Consider the following 17,623-nt stretch of genomic DNA (forward strand, 5'->3'; position numbering starts at 1 on the left):
CTATTGACGAGATACTCTATCTCACTTACAGAGTTTAGGTAGCTACTGTGCACTGTGTTGTTATATGGCATTAGAGAACATAAAGAAGGAATCATATCCTTAAACCTAGTTACAGCGCTTTCTGAAAGACTTCTAGTGTAATGAAACTTATTCCCCACTGCTGGGTAGTCCATCAGAGTAAATGTAAATGTTATTAAGAAATGATCAGACAGAAGGGAGTTTTCAGGGAATACTGTTAAGTCTTCTATTTCCATACCATAAGTCAGAACAAGATCTAAGATATGATTAAAGTGGTGGGTGGACTCATTTACATTTTGAGCAAAGCCAATAGTGTCTAATAATAGATTAAATGCAGTGTTGAGGCTGTCATTCTCAGCATCTGTGTGGATGTTAAAATCGCCCACTATAATTATCTTATCTGAGCTAAGCACTAAGTCAGACAAAAGGTCTGAAAATTCACAGAGAAACTCACAGTAACGACCAGGTGGACGATAGATAATAACAAATAAAACTGGTTTTTGGGACTTCCAATTTGGATGGACAAGACTAAGAGTCAAGCTTTCAAATGAATTAAAGCTCTGTCTGGGTTTTTGATTAATTAATAAGCTGGAATGGAAGATTGCTGCTAATCCTCCGCCCCGGCCCGTGCTACGAGCATTCAGAGCATTCAGCACTCTACCATACGCCGTCTCCAAAGGCGTTTCAGAGAATTTGGCAGTACCTCCAACCGGCCTCACAACCGCAGACCACGTGTAACCACACCAGCCCAGGACCTCCACATCCAGCATGTTCACCTCCAAGATCGTCTGAGACCAGCCACTCGGACAGCTGCTGAAACAATCGGTTTGCATAACCAAAGAATTTCTGCACAAACTGTCAGAAACCGTCTCAGGGAAGCTCATCTGCATGCTCGTCGTCCTCATCGGGGTCTCGACCTGACTCCAGTTCGTCGTCGTAACCGACTTGAGTGGGCAAATGCTCACATTCGCTGGCATTTGATACGTTGGAGAGGTGTTCTCTTCACGGATGAATCCCGGTTCACACTGTTCAGGGCAGATGGCAGACAGCGTGTGTGGCACCATGTGGGTGAGCGGTTTTCTGATGTCAGTGTTGTGGATCGAGTGGCCCATGGTGGCGGTGGGGTTATGGTATGGGCAGGCATTTGTTATGGACGAGGAACACAGGTGCATTTTATTGATGGCATTTTGAATGCACAGAGATACCGTGATGAGATCCTGAGGCCCATTGTTGTGCCATACATCTAAGAACATCACCTCATGTTGCAGCAGGATAATGCACAGCCCCATGTTGCAAGGATCTGTACACAATTCTTGGAAGCTGAAAATGTCCCAGTTCTTGCATGGCCGGCATACTCACCGGACATGTCACCCATTGAGCATGTTTGGGATGCTCTGGACTGGCGTATACGACAGCGTGTACCAGTTCCTGCCAATATCCAGCAACTTCGCACAGCCATTGAAGAGGAGTGGACCAACATTCCACAGGCCACAATTGACAACCTGATCAACTCTATGCGAAGGAGATGTGTTGCACTGCATGAGGCAAATGGTGGTCACATCAGATACTGACTGGTATCCCCCCCAATAAAACAAAATTGCACCTTTCAGAGTGGCCTTTTATTGTGGGCAGTCTAAGGCACACCTGTGCACTAATCATGGTGTCTAATCAGCATCTTGGTATGGCACACCTGTGAGGTGGGATGGATTATCTCAGCAAAGGAGAAGTGCTCACTATCACAGATTTAGACTGGTTTGTGAACAATATTTGAGGGAAATTGTGATATTGTGTATGTAGAAAAAGTTTTAGATCTTTGAGTTCATCTCATACAAAATGGGAGCAAAACCAAAAGTGTTGCGTTTATATTTTTGTTGAGTATAGGGGCAGCATGGTGGCTTAGTTGTTAGCACTGTTGCCTCACAGCGAGAAGGTCAGGGGTTCAATTCCCGTGGCCTTTCTGTGTGGAGTTTGCATGTTCTCCCCGTGTTTGTGTGGGTTTCCTCCAGGTGCTCCGGTTTCCTCCCACATCCAAAGACATGCAGGTTAGGTGGATTGGAATCTTTATAATTGTCCGTAGGTGTGTGTGTGTCTGTGTTTGTTTGTCTATTTGTGGCCCTGCGACAGACTGGCGTCCTGTCCTGGGTGTACCCCGCCTCGCGCTCTATGACTGCTGGGATAGGCTCCAGCCCCCCACGACCCTTAACTGGACTACGCCGTAGAAGATGAATGAATGAATGAATATATATATTACAAGTTGCTTCAAATATGACAATCTTAACTGTGAATTTTGAGTTTTTGTTTAATTAACATAGAACACACACACAGATTTGGGCCTGAGAGAATTATTGTATAGATTATGTTGTTCAGATTCAAAATATATTAATCATAATAGCAGATAGATGGCAATGCCTAACTGGTATCTGATGCTGCTGCTGCTCATGATGATTATTATATTATATTTATTTATTTTCTGGTGCACTGGATTATAAATTCCAGAATTTCCCAAATTACAAAAAAGTGAATTATACTCTTGAAAATATGGTGTTATTCAGCAGGGAGTTAGGCCTTGTGTAGGACTGTGTGGATTTTAATCTGATAGTTTACCTGCTCAAGTGGCAGACAGGGAGCTATGTAAAAACGGATTATGGATTCTTCATTTTCCTGATTAGGTTTCAGTGTCTGTGGTAATAGACTTGAATATAATAGCATCTCCTTGAACGATACCTGATATGTGATAGTCATATGATAGAGGGTGACAGATGGAGTTGGAGCTTGTGATAAGGCCACCCCTTCTTCTCAGATGTCTTAAGATGGAACACATAAAGCTCGACAGCACTCCACCTCACGGTGCACAGCATCAGTGTGATCAATGTGTGCTGAAGAATGAGAGTGATAAAGGAAGGCTTGAAGCACACAGAGGCACAGCAGGCTCCAGTGCTGGTCAATGACACATGGAAGTGCAATCATCTCAGCCTGCTGAGATTACTTTGCTCTCACTTGATTACTGATGTTATCAACAAAAACCCAAGATGAACTCTGACCTCAGAGGTAAGCAAAAGGAATGGGGTGAAATAACTTTCTTTTTGATGAACCTTATATCCAGGTATCTATTGGCTCAGTGGTGATTTTGAGGGGGCATAATGAACTGTTAATCACAACCACAATAATTTTCCTTTCCTTCTCCATAGTCTCAATCATATTAAATCAGTCAAAATCAAATATAATATGGACCATGCAATTACTTATTTTGTGGATTTGAATTGTTTCTGGTGTTGTTAATGTATAAAAACAATCCGTTAAATCTGTGAATATAATCAGCTGTGGCTGATGGTCCCGGAGTCCGGTAACTGTCCAGCGCAGTGTGCTGCTGGAACAGCTGGCCGCTGTGTATTGCAGTTCAGCCTGGTGAACATGCAATGCACATGTGTGGGCGGGCACTCATGCCCTCATGACATGCTGATAATTACATACAGACGCAATCATATGAGGACCAACCAGCGTCTGAGCACGTAGCTTGGTATGAAATTAATGAGCTGATGTCACTTCCACCATGTAAATTGTAGTTTACATGACAGAGAGAAAGAGTGGAAATTAAATAAAACAAATAATGGTAAAGGCGTGAACTCTTTCATGTGCAATCCCTTTGCTCATATGCTTTGCTGTGGACATACAGCACCTGTCAACTGACCACTTCAGCAGTGCACCGCAATGCTGGACGCCACCGTGAGGCGCTTGTAACTGGGATTTCCCCAAATTCTAATAATTAAAACACATATCACATTTGAAATTTGTCCTATCCTGTCTATGGAAGATGCTGAGACCCTGATTCATGCATTTGCCTCTTCTAGATTGGATTACTGCAATGTTCTATTTTCTGGTTTACCGCAGTACAGCATTAGGGGTCTCCAATTGGTTCAAAATGCTGCTGCCAGCCTTTTGACAGGAAGCAGAAAGTTTGACCACATTACACTCATTTTGGCATCTTTTTACTGGCTTCCTGTCCCTGTGAGATCGTTCTGCTACTAGCCTATAAAATTGTTCACGGGCTGGCACCTCCCTACTTAGCTGACCTAATTAAACCCTACGTACCAGACCAGGCTTTCCACTCTCAGGGTGGAGGACTACTTTGTGTCCCTAAAGTGAATAAAAAGTCTGCGGGGCACAGAGCTTTTTCTTGTCATGCCCCTGTTCTGTGGAATGATCTCCCTGCATCAATAAAACAGTCAGATTCTGTAGAGACTTTCAAGTCCTTATATCTTTTTAACTCCTTAAGTCACTTATTTTCCCTTTTGTATGGCTAGCAAACTGCTTTTTACTCTTTTAAGTTCATTTTATCAGGAAACAGAGCGGGCTGCGGCCTCAACTGTATCTAAATTCTGGGTCTTTTAATGAAGCTTAGCGCCAGTGGGTGGTGATCACCTTAGTATTTCTTTTGTTCATCTTGTTGCTTAATGCTGACAAATTATACTGTATTTGTTGTCTTTCTGACGCCTGATACTGTTTTTTCTCTCTGTTTGAGTTGCAGCTCCATCCAGAGATGGGAGTGGTGCCTACTTCTGCAACCCTCCTGTTCTGTGCACCGGCAGAATTTCTTGTATATTTGTTTTGTAAATTGTGTCGTAGCATGGCCCAAGCAGAGGGTCACCCCTTTGAGTCTGGTCTGCTTGAGGTTTCTTTCTCAAAGAGGGGTGGTGGTATGGCTCTTTACGTCAGATCTAATCACCACTGTGAAATTGTTCCAAACATGTCATTTTACTTGGACGGTGTTATGGAATGTGTTACTGTGGAAATGTTTGTGGAAAACAAACAAACAAACAAAAAAACAACTATAAATTGTATTTACAGAGTTCCCGGATCGAATGTTAACATTTTTGTGGAGAAAATGACATATATGTACAACTCAATTAAAAACAATAAGATTTTATTTGTTTGTGGAGATTTTAACATAGATTTTCTAAATCAACATAGCCATGTACAAATAGATGAATTTTTAGATTCTTTGTTCCGTATGGGATTATATCCAGTGATAACACACCCAACCAGGATTACGACGGATACATCAATGCTTATTGACAACATATTGACAAATGTTATTGTTGGGAATTTAATGGGTGGATTACTAATTAGCAGTGATGCCGGTAACGCGTTACTCTAATCCGACCACTTTTTTTAGTAACGAGTAATCTAATGCGTTAATCTTTCCAAATCAGTAATCAGATTAAAGTTACTTCTCCATGTCACTGTGCGTTACTATTATTTTTCATTGTGGGTCGATAGCAGCATTAAACTTGGTCTGTGGGCAGGAGGTCGGGGTTCGACTGAACTGCCCACTTTAAGCGAGCTGTGAGCTTTTCATCCACGGTTTTTTGCAGCTGCTCGACTCGTCCTCACCTCTTAAAGCGCTGTGATCAGCACACCTGCACTGAGCTTTACAAAGACATTTTTATACTTTTTCCCCTCCTTTATTTAGAATTCTGAGCTGAGCCGCTCCGTATCGTCTTGTTAAAAACAGCTGATCCTCCGCGACGCGTCAACAACTAACACTATTTTCCACTCAAATGCACCTAAACTCTCTTTGTGAGGACCACATGATGTGAAAACACAATAAAACTTTCTTACCTGTAAATCTGGTCCTGTTTTCTACATAAATAAATGTTATCCATTCTTTGTGCTCAAACGCCAAAGCAGGAGCGAATCCAGATGGAATGGGGGTGTGGGGCAGGGATGTGCCCCCCTCCCCCACAACACCCCTAGATTAAAGGTCCAGTTTTGAAGCCGTTTTTTACTACAACTACTAATATTGCTTAAAATAATAATAATTTCGACAAGTAAAATGTTTAGAGAGTTAGAATTTAATAGTTACATTTCTAAACAATGTAGGTTTGAAATTGCAAGTTTTACTGTTACAGTGCTGTCAACAGTTAAATATGAGGTCAAGAAAGAGGTCTTTATTTTACTTTTTATAAAACAAGTATTTATTTTCATTGAAGTCAAGAAAGGGTGACTATAAAGTGAGTTGTTGTCGGCAGCTGGGGAAAGTAACTAAAAAAGTAACTAGTAATCTAACTTAGTTACTTTTATAATTGAGTAATCAGTAAAGTAACTAAGTTACTTTTTCAAGGAGTAATCAGTAATCAGTAATTGGATTACTTTTTCAAAGTAACTGTGGCAACACTGCTAATTAGTGACATCATTGAACTCTTGCCGGTTTTTGATCATATTGACACTTCAAATTTCAAAAGAAAAATAACTGAGGGATCTATGGCCAATCTTGGAACAGACTGGCGTGGCATCTATATTGAAGACATTGAAGAATCATTTATTTCTCCAAGTTGTATGATAAACACTGCCCACTTGTGTTAAATGCTGGTCACAAGCAACATACTGACAAACCTTGGATCACTAGGGGACTGCTGAATGCATGTAAAAAGAAAATTTTCATGCAATCTTGTAAAAGCCAGTATTATAGTAATTTATTGGAAAAAAATAAACAAACATTAGGGGCACTTGGAAGCTTTTAAATGAAATCATAAATAAGAGAAGAGGCATTAAAGAATTCCCTGCCCTTTTCTACACAAGTACTGGTATGGTTGTTAAGGAAAATAAACCTATAGCAGATCAATTCAATTATTATTTTGTAAATGTGGGTAAAAGCTGATTCAATTGTATCTTCTGGAGTGTGCTCTTTGGATTCCAGTAAGACAATTAATACAATTCAGATTTTAATGTTCATTAAAGAAACTGATGAATATGAAATAATTATTGTTCGTAAACTCAAGGGGAAAAAATCAACTGACAGCGATAACTTTCATATGTTTTTGATTAAAAACATTATTGATTGTATTGTTAAACCTTTCATGTATATTTGTAACTTGTCACTAATGATTGGGAAATTTCCTTCCAAAATGAAATTAGCTAACGTGATACCACTGTTTAAAACTGGCGACAAACATGTCTTTTCAAATTACAGGCCAGTCTCACTCCTCCCACAATTTCCCAGAATTTTGGAAAAGGTATTTTTAAACAGGTTAAATGATTTCATAAATAAACATCACATACTTACGGAACAGCAATATGGTTTCAGGAAAAAAATTGCACTACTTCACTGGCTGTGATTGATTTTGTTGATGAGATTACATCTGCAATTGAAAATAAGCAATATACTGTAGGGGTCTTTGTTTTGATTTACAGAAAGCATTTGACACTATAGACCCATACTGTGCCATTGGATAAATTACAGAGGTATGGTATCAGGGGATTGGCTCATTATTTTTTAATGATCTGTGTGAACTTGGTGATTCATGCAAACATCCAGTGATGGCAAACAGGGAAATAATAAGTCAGCCTTGTTCACTGTATTCTTCTCAAAAGCATCGCGTTCAGTAGGAGCAAAGTTTTCCAACTGACTTTATATTACCAAACAAAACCAAGCGCAAGCAAACGGTTAAAAAATAAATAAATAAATAAATAAATAAAAAGCCAGACCGGAGGCAGTGACCGAAGCGACACGAGCCGTTTTCAGCTCTGTCTTGTCGAAAGCACCGCGTATAATATGAAACAAGTTCACCAAGTAACTTAAAAGACGAGAGCAGAAGAAAACGTGAGGCAGCCAAGCCAAGCACAGAGAGAGATCCTGTGTGTCTGTGTGTGTGTGAGAAGCTGCAGTGAGACGTGTCTGTGTAGGGAGGGATGGGCGCTGTGTGTGACTGGCCAGTCACAGAGTGTGAAGACAGACAGTTAGCCAATGAGAATTTTCCTTCAGCACAAGCACAGATATTGCTGAATTTTATTCAGATCATGCTTGTGCTCATCAAAAATGCTTTATCCATACCGGACAATCATTTCAGAGGAGTATCTGGCTCACCCCTAATTCTGAGCTCATGAAAATCACTTGTGGGGTGCCCCAGGGTTCAGTTCTGGGGCCATGGCTGTTTCTTCTGTACATTAATGACATATATATATATATATATATATATATATATATATATATATATATATATATATATATATATATATATATATATATATATATATGTCTGAAATTTTCATCTTAGGTGCATGTTCACTGGAAATCACAATGTATGATTTTTTTTAATAATTTATTTGAAAGTTACAGCTGCAAATAAGTATTTGAACCCCTACCAACCAGGAAGAATTCTGGCTCTCACAGACCTGTTAATTTTTCTTTAAGAAGCCCTCTTATTCTGCATTCTTTACCTGTATTAACTGCACCTGTTTGAACTTGTTACCTGTATAAAAGACACCTATTCACACACTCAATCAATCAGACTCTAACCTGTCCACCATAGCCAAGACCAAAGACCTGTCTAAGGACACCAGGGACAAAACTGTAGACCTGCAGAAGGCTGGGATAGACTACAGGACAACAGGCAAGCAGCTTGGTAGAAGACAACAACATTATTTATTAGAAAGTGGAAGAAACAAAAGATGACTGTCAATCTCCCTCGGTCTGGGATTCCATGCAAGGTCTCACTTTGTGGGGTAAGGATGATTCTGAGAAAGCTCAGAACTACACAGGAGGACCTGGTCAATGACCTGATGAGAGCTGGGACCACAGTCACAAAGATTACATTAGTAACACATGATGCTGTCATGGTTTAAAATCCTGGAGGGCAGCAAGGTCCCCCTGCTCAAGCCAGCACATGTCCAGGCCCGTTTGAAGTTCACCAGTGAACATCTGGATGATCCAGAGGAGGCATGGGAGAAGGTCATGTGGTCAGATGAGACCAGAATAGAGCTTTTTGGAATCAACTCCACTTACCATGTTTAGAGGATGAGAACAACCCCAAGAAAACCATCCCAACCCTGAAGCATGGGGGTGGAAACACCATACTCTGGAGGTGCTCTTCTTCTTCTGCACCGTATTGAAGGGAGGATGGATGGGGTCATGAATTGTGAGATTTTGGCAAACAACTTCCTTCCCTCAGTAAGAGCATTGAAGATGGATCATGGGTGGGTCTTCCAGCATGACAATGTCCCCAAACACACAGCCAGGGCAACTAAGGAGGGGCTCCGTAAGAAGCATTTCAAGGTCCTGGAGTGGCCTGGCCAGTCTCCAGACCTGAACTCAATAGAAACTCTTTGGAGGAAGCTGAAATTCCAAACCTGAAAGATCTAGAGAAGATCTGTATTTAGGAGTGGACCAAAGTCCCTGCTGCAGTGTGCAAACATGATGAAAAACTACAGGAAACGTTTCACCTCTGTAATTGCAAACAAAGGCTACTGTACAAAATAGTAACATTTATTTTCACAGGTGTTCCAATAATTATTTGTAGCAGTAACATACAAATAAATTAAATCATACATTGTGATTTCTGGATTTTTTTTTTTTTTTTTTTTTTACATTATGTCTCTCACAGTGGACATGCACCTAAGATGAAAATTTCAGACCCCTCCATGATTTCTAAGTGGGATAACTTGCAAAATCTTTGGGTGTTCAAATACTTACTTTCCTCACTGTGTATATATATATATATATATATATATATATATATATATATATATATGCAGATATTAATGAGACAAATTTAACTCCATAAATAAGTGTTTTTTCACTTAAAAAAGTAAAGGTTTGCATGTACACACTGTCTTTAAAGCAGACACACTGTTGATCACTGCTCCAATGATTATGGTAGTTCGGGGTTTGTTTTATTATTACTGTAGTACATGTTAGTTTAGCAGAGTTGTTAGTGTTACAGATTTATTGAGTTTTTATAGTTCAAGGAGTGTTGTTAGTTTGGTGAAGAGTTATGTTGTGACCATGAGTGAAAAGTGCTTTGCATTTGATCTCTTGTGCCGCTGTCTGTGTCGTTGTATGTTAAAAGTAAATGACACTTTTTTGCAGCAGCAGCTGCCTGCCTCTTTCTGCTGGGGGAGGGCTGAGTCTGACTATTACAAAATACATGACAGGAAATAATGTTTGATTTTAGGGTTTACAGAGGTTTTTGACCGTTAAGCTTTACTTACACACACACACACATCCATCTTCAACCGCTTAGTCCAATTAAAGGTCGCAAGGCTGCAACCTATCCCAGCAGTCAAAGAGTGCAAGCGGGGTTACACCTTGGACAGGACACCAATCTGTCGCAGGGCCACATTTAGACAAACAAACATTCACACCCACACACACACCTACGGACAATGTAAAATTTGCTGACTTTGGATTTGGTAGGAATCCGGAGCTCCCAGAGAGAACCCACACAAACATGGAGAGAACACATAAACTCTACACAGAAAAGCCACAGGTGGGAATTAAACCCATGACATTCTGGCTGTGAGGCAACAGTGCTAACCACTAATCCACCGTGTTGCTGCTTTACTTACGATGCCAGCAAAAAATGTTAGCGGACTGAATGTTAGAGGAACTACATTTAGCGGAAGGTAACTGGTCCACTGATGGTTTCCAAAGTTAGCTGAAAAGCTAATCCACTAATGAAAAAGTTAGCTTTCCTAATTAGCGGTTAGTGGATTAGCAGAACTGTGCCCACTACTGTGTGTATGTATATATATATATATATATATTTATTTATAATGGCAATTCCTCACTGGCAAGGAAGATTGTCTCTTGATCGATTCCGAGACAGGGTGGAGGGACATAGAGAAAATCTCCATCCAGGCTGCGGTTATTTGTTAAATGCCTACCACGTTGACCCACAAATAATCAGAATTCAAGAAAGTGAAAATTTAGTTTTGAAGGTCACCAATTTGGAAAATCCATGATGGTTTCCATAACAACTTTTGAAAAAATGGAAGTGTTTTTTGGACTCCTCATTTCAGCAGTTTTCGAAAAATGTATAGTTTAGCAAATCTCCAAAATAACTTAAGCAGAATTACATGAGAAACCTCACTAAACCCTGGGAAAATAGCGCAAGCTTGCATTCTATGATTACAAGACACAAGAAGGTAGATAACTGATAACAAACCAAAAAAAGTACTTGTTTTGGAATCTGTATTGTATCTGCAGTTATGTATTAGAATCGGATCGGAACTGAATAAAGGGGATCAGCCCATATCTACACAATTACATCAGCATCAATCACATCATTAATCAATGTAATTCTATTGCCATTGTGATCCTTTACATACAGTAGAACTCTTAATTCTGTAATAAAAATATGCTGTTCCGTGTATTGTTTATGGAAATGGTTGAGACATACAAACAGATGGCCTTGGAATTAAATATCAGTTGTTTTATTTAATCCTCTTGGAGATTGCATTTATCTCCTTCTGTCAACTTCCCTGGTGGTGTGTGGTTTGTATTTTATTGTTAAAGATAGCATGAGCACACTGTCAGCCTTAGCACATACATCAGACTTACCAATATCAGTCTAAGATGGCAACCTCCTGTCACTGCTGCTCCACCCAGCCAACTCCTTCTTACCCACCTCCAACCCACCCACTCATCCTTTTCTTTTCCTTGGTTAACTTGCTAGAACGGGAAGACTCGTTATATAAAAATGGTTACAGAACAAACCGCCTTGTAATCAATGTATTTACTACAGTTGTCAATGCCCCTATGCTTACTGTTCAGAGTGAAAGAGACTGATTCATCATCAGCCATGAGAACACTGGTAATATTGTTCATCATGGGACGCCAGAGGCACACAGTGTATCCTACAATACTAAGATTTGTCTGACATTTTGTACAACCCCAATTCCAATGAAGTATGGACAATGTAAAATGTAAATAAAACATAATAAATGATTTGCAAATCATCTTCAACCTATATTCAATTGAATACCACACAAATACAAGATATTTAATGTTCAAACTGATAAACTTTATTGTTTTTGTGGAAATATTTGCTCATTTTGAATGGATGCCTGCAACACATTTCAAAAAAGCTGGGACAGTGGTATGTTTACCACTGTTACATCACCTTTCCTTCTAACAACACTCAATAAGCGTTTGGGAACTGAGGACACTAATTGTTGAAGCTTTGTAGGTGGAATTCTTTCCCATTCTTGCTTGATGTATGATTTCAGTTGTTCAACAGTCCGGGGTCTCCGTTGTTGTATTCTGCACTTCATAATGTGCCACACATTTTCAATGGGTGATAGGTCTGGACTGCAGGCAGGCCAGTCTAGTACCCGCACTCTTTTACTACGAAGCCACGCTGTTGTAACACGTGCAGAATGTGGCTTGGCATTGTCTTGCTGAAACAAGCAGGGACGTCCCTGAAAAAGTCGTTGCTTGGATGGCAGCATGTGATGCTCCAAACCTGGATGTACCTTTCACCATTGATGGTGCCATCACAGATGTGTAAGTTGCCCATGCCATGGGCACTAACACACCCCCATACCATCACAGATGCTGGCTTTTGAACAATCTGGATGGTCTTTTTCCTCTTTTGTCCAGAGGACACAATGTCCATGATTTCCAAAAACAATTTGAAATGTGGACTCATCAGACCACAGCACACTTTTCCACCTTACGTATGTCCATTTCAAATGAGCTCGGGCCCAGAGAAGGCGGTCGCTTTTCTGGATGTTGTTGATGTATGGCTTTCGCTTTCCATGGTAGAGTTTTACCTTGCACTTGTAGATGTAGCAAGGAACTGTGTTAACTGACAATGGTATTCTGAAGTGTTCCTGAGCCCACGCGGTAAGATCCTTTAAACAATGATGTCAGCTTTAATGCAGTGCCACCTGAGGGGTCGAAGGTCATGGGCAATGTTGGTTTTTGGCCTTGCCGCTTATGTGTAGAAAGTTCTCCAGATTCTCTGAATCTTCTGATTATATTATGGACTGTAGATGATGGAATCCCTAAATTCCTTGCAATTGAACGTTGAGAAACATTGTTCTTAAACTGTTGGACTATTTTTTCATGGGGTTGTTCACAAAATGGTGATCCTCTCCCCATCTTTGCTTGTGAATGGCTGAGTCTTTTGGGGATGATGCTTTTGTACCCAATCATGACACTCACCTGTTTCCATGCAGCTGTTCTTTGAGCATTTATCAACTTTCCCAGTCTTTTGTTGCCCGTCCCAACTTTTTTGAAATGTGTTGCAGGCATCCATTTCAAAATGAGAAAATATCTGCACAAAAACGATGTTTATCAGTTTGAACACTAAATGTCTTGTCTTTGTGGCGTATTCAATTGAATATAGGTTGAAGAGGATTTACAAATCATTGTATTCTGTTTTTATTTACATTTTACATAACGTCCCAACTTCATTGGAATTGGGATTGTATTTTTTCATATTATCTGACTCATGCATGAGTCTGCTGTCATACCTTTCAATGATAATGGGTAAGCCCTGGGAGCGGATGAAATACCTCTGTGCAGAAGAAAAGCCAGTGCAGAAATAAAAAAAAAATCGGCATTCTTAATCATGCAAGCCCCTACATTATTTTGCTTCCATGTCTTGAACATTATCTGAGCATTTTTACTTTCTGCTGTCATGTTCAACTGTTACAAAAAATACCTTGAATCAAGTTCAGTATATAAGACGTCATGCTTAATTTCACCATTTGTGTGAAAATTTCAACAGACATCACTGTATATTTGAAAGTCAGGCAAGAGATCAGCAATATTCAGTCTTGGCTCAAGCCCAACTAAGTGCTTTCTCTTGTCTCTGTGTCTCCACAGGTAACCGATAAGATGGTGGCCAGGGAAGCGACTGGGCACAGCTACCTGGTGGCTTTCTGGCAGCCCATTTTGATCCTGATGCTGGGCACTGTGTTGTCTGGCTCCACCACAGGCTGCCCATCCCGCTGTGAGTGCAATGTACAAGAACGCTCTGTGTTGTGCTACCGCAAAAAGCTTATGACAATTCCTGAAGGCATTCCTGCAGACACACGACTGTTGGACCTAAGCAAGAACCGCATTAGAACCATCAATCCAGATGAGTTTGCCATCTTTCCCAATCTTGAACACCTGGAGCTGAGCGAAAATACAATCTCCACTATCGAGCCGGGGGCATTCAACAACCTCTACGGCTTGCGGACATTGGGGCTGCGCAGCAACAAGCTGAAACTGATCCAACTAGGTGTGTTCACAGGACTGAATAATCTTACACAGCTGGACATAAGTGAGAACAAGATCGTCATCCTGTTGGACTACATGTTCCAGGATTTGTACAGCCTCCGGTCTTTAGAGGTGGGAGATAATGACCTGGTTTTCATTTCCCACCGAGCTTTTCATGGTCTAAGTAGCCTTGAGCACCTGAGTCTTGAAAAATGCAACTTGTCGTCTGTTCCCACAGAGGCTTTTACCCACCTCCGCAGTTTGATTACTCTAAGGCTACGCCACCTGAACATCAATGCCATCCGGGATTATTCCTTTAAAAGGCTCTATCGGCTTAAAGTGTTGGAAATAGCAAACTGGCCATATTTGGATACGATGACTCCAAATTGCTTGCATGGATTAAATCTCACTTCCCTTACTATTGCGAATGCTAACCTGACAACAATCCCTTATGTATCCCTGCGGCACTTAGTCTATTTGCGCTTTCTTAATCTCTCATATAACCCAATCCATACAATTGAAGGAAATAAACTCCACGATCTGCTGCGTCTTAGGGAATTCCACCTTGTAGGAGGTAGACTGGCCATGATTGAGCCATACTCTTTCCGAGGTCTGAATTACCTCAAGATTCTAAATGTGTCTGGGAACTCTCTTACCACTTTAGAGGAGTCTGCATTCCATTCAGTTGGCAACCTGGAAACCCTTGCACTCTATGATAATCCCCTGGCCTGCGACTGCCGACTATTGTGGGTTTTCCGACGACGCTGGAGACTGAACTTCAACAAGCAACAGCCCACCTGTGCATCCCCTGAATTTGTCCAAGGGAAAGAATTCAAAGATTTCCCAGATGTTCTCCAGCCGAACTATTTCACATGTCGCAAGTCTAGAATTAGGGATCGCAAACCCCAGCAGAGATTTGTTGATGAAGGAGCCATTGTTCACTTCTCTTGTCAAGCAGATGGAGATCCTGCCCCAGTGATAATGTGGCTGTCACCGCAGAAAAAGTTCATCACCACCAAGACAATTGGAAGGCTTTCTGTTCTACCCGATGGGACTCTCGAGGTGCGCTATGCCCAAATTCAAGACAATGGTACATACGTGTGTATAGCTACCAATGCAGGCGGAAATGACACCTCTCTTGCTCATCTGCACATTCACAGCTACTCACCCGACTGGCCGCATCAGCCCAACAAGACTTTTGCCTTCATCTCCAACCAGCCAACAGAAACTGGTGCTAACGGCACACGGGCTAATGTCCCTTTCCCCTTTGATATAAAGACATTGATCATTGCAACCACTATGGGGTTCATCTCTTTCCTCGGTGTTGTCTTGTTTTGTTTGGTACTGCTCTTCCTTTGGAGCAGAGGTAAAGGCAACACAAAGCACAACATCGAGATAGAGTATGTGCCACGGAAATCAGACGCTGGAATGAGCAGCAGCACTGTGGATGCTCCTCGCAAGTTTAATATGAAAATGATTTAATGGAACTGAAGTTTACTAACTTTGAACTTGGGGGAAAATGACACACAAAAAAATGGAAAGAAGACATTTTATTTTCCTTTACAACAAACATGTTGATACTGGTCTGTTAACATAGAGTAATTTGTTTTCTCCCGACTGCACCACTTGAGAGAAACAAAATCACACTAATGCTACATGGCTTTGGTGGGTTTAGTAAAGGTTGAGAGTCAGATTTGTCATAAGAAACTCATATTCCTGGCAATTTATACTGGAGAAATATATGCCAGAACATAAAAGGAAAGGAATAAAGAAGTGCAGAAAGCAAGAGGCAGATCACATTTTGGCCATCACTGGTTTGTTGTCATTTAATTTTGTCTACCTTTTTATTTAGTACTTTTTTGAGGGAAGTTGTCAACCTATGAATGAGATTTATATGGGTTGGTGAGCACATTCACACCACAAATTTTGTATTTGATGCATTTCATGTGCACCATTATGATCATATGTCAGTGTTACAGTGGTGTATGCTATGTGCTGCATATAGGTAATTTTTTAATCGCTGAAGTAATTGTTCTGTAAAACATTAGATCTGTTAAGGATATGTCTGTCTCACAGTATCTCTAAACACACCACAGTGATTACCAGAAGTACATAATATAATGTAGACTTGGAGAGTGGAAATCCAGAAAAACCTATGGAGCTACTGCCTAACCATACATGTGACCAAGACAGTACAATAAATCATAAAATAGGTTATATTGGTGCATTCATAACTGAATATTCTCAGTAATAAAATTAGCCAAAATGTGTCACAATAATTACAATTTTGTAGGCCAAAACTAACCATATTTCGTGATGACACCTTGCAGAAAGCTGAGGTGTTAGATGTGGCATTTAATATGGGTTTGTAGCAGTAGGAATTCTCTGAGGTGATGTGAACCCAGTGTCTGATATCAGTTTGAGCATCACTCATGCCCAATGTTAGTCATCAACCAGACACTGCACACGCATGCATCTGCCGGTATCATGCAGATGGGAAAGATGAAGCATCTATATAAAGCCTCTGCTGTGGATAGTTTGAATCTCTTACCCCTTGAATTTGCATTTTAAATAACATCATGTAATAGCACTATAATGTGCTCAACATGATTATAAGGAATTCCGAATGAAAATTATGATTTTTGCCCCAGATCATTCTTCTGTTACATTAATAATCAAATAATTATAAAAAAAAAAAAAAAATGAAATTCAGTTGTACATTTTCCGCAATAAAAGCTTTTCAAATTCTCACACTGAGATGGAAACGCATAATGAGAATAGTGTGGTAAAATTTACTTTTTACAATTTTCTTCTTTTTTTCTTCTCCTAGAAAGTAGTGGAAGAGGACCTTTTTTTTTGCACCTTAAATGGGTCATATTGTGCACTTAAAAATTGTAGCTATTATACACATAATAAAAATACCCTACCAAGCAAAGTTTTCCAGGAATTACAGAATTTCCAGATGTGGAATGCACCACTTTTTGCAAGGACAAACTGAATAACTCACTTATCCCAGTTAGCATGACCACATGTTGCTGTCAATCACTAACCTGATACAACTGTGGTTAGTAAGTGTGGAAAAATGTGCTGGTGCCGTGTGACACTGCACCCACAACACTATGGAACCACTTTGGGTCCTGAAGGGCAACAATCCAGACAGACAACCACTCCTTCCCCACATCTTGAAAGTAGCCATCTGTCTGCCATGGCCAGGAGATATGTGGATCTTTTCCAGTTGGTGAGGTCCTCCGCACTGAGGCATTTGTGCATGGGATCATGTTTAGACAAACATGCCACGTGACCATAATGTCGTAACTTATGTTCATTCAACCTACAAATTGTAGTGCTCTTTTGAGTCTCCCTAAGTATCCGATCATTTAGCCCAAAGTCATTCTTGTAGAACTCAAGGATTTTCCGGAGATACCTTGTACCAAAGACATCCAGTCATCACCTGAGTTCACTGGCTAACATGGTCCTACAACCATACAGTAAAGCTATGGTCAGATTAGCGACAGCAAGCGACATGTGCCATTCATTTTCAATCGGAATGGGCCTTTTGCACCGGCTAGAGACAATGGGCGCTCTGCCACTAAGTAAGTGGGCCAAAATGGACCT

At 40.5% G+C, this 17,623-nt stretch overlaps 1 protein-coding gene across 2 annotated transcripts in view; it reads left to right on the forward strand.

The window, feature by feature from the left end:
* lingo1a (leucine rich repeat and Ig domain containing 1a) overlaps positions 1–16,743 on the forward strand; it is a 762,763-nt gene extending 746,020 nt beyond the window's left edge. For both annotated transcript variants that reach the window (XM_034175987.1, XM_034175986.1), the window contains one exon: positions 13,631–16,743. In XM_034175987.1, the coding sequence (XP_034031878.1) occupies positions 13,643–15,490 (1,848 nt within the window). In that variant the 5' untranslated portion in view covers positions 13,631–13,642 and the 3' untranslated portion in view covers positions 15,491–16,743. The remainder of the gene's footprint in view (positions 1–13,630) is intronic.
* The last annotated feature ends 880 nt before the right edge of the window (positions 16,744–17,623 follow it).

Source organism: Thalassophryne amazonica, chromosome 8 (genome assembly GCF_902500255.1).
Source record: "Thalassophryne amazonica chromosome 8, fThaAma1.1, whole genome shotgun sequence".
In the NCBI taxonomy this organism is placed as follows: Eukaryota; Metazoa; Chordata; class Actinopteri; order Batrachoidiformes; family Batrachoididae; genus Thalassophryne; species Thalassophryne amazonica.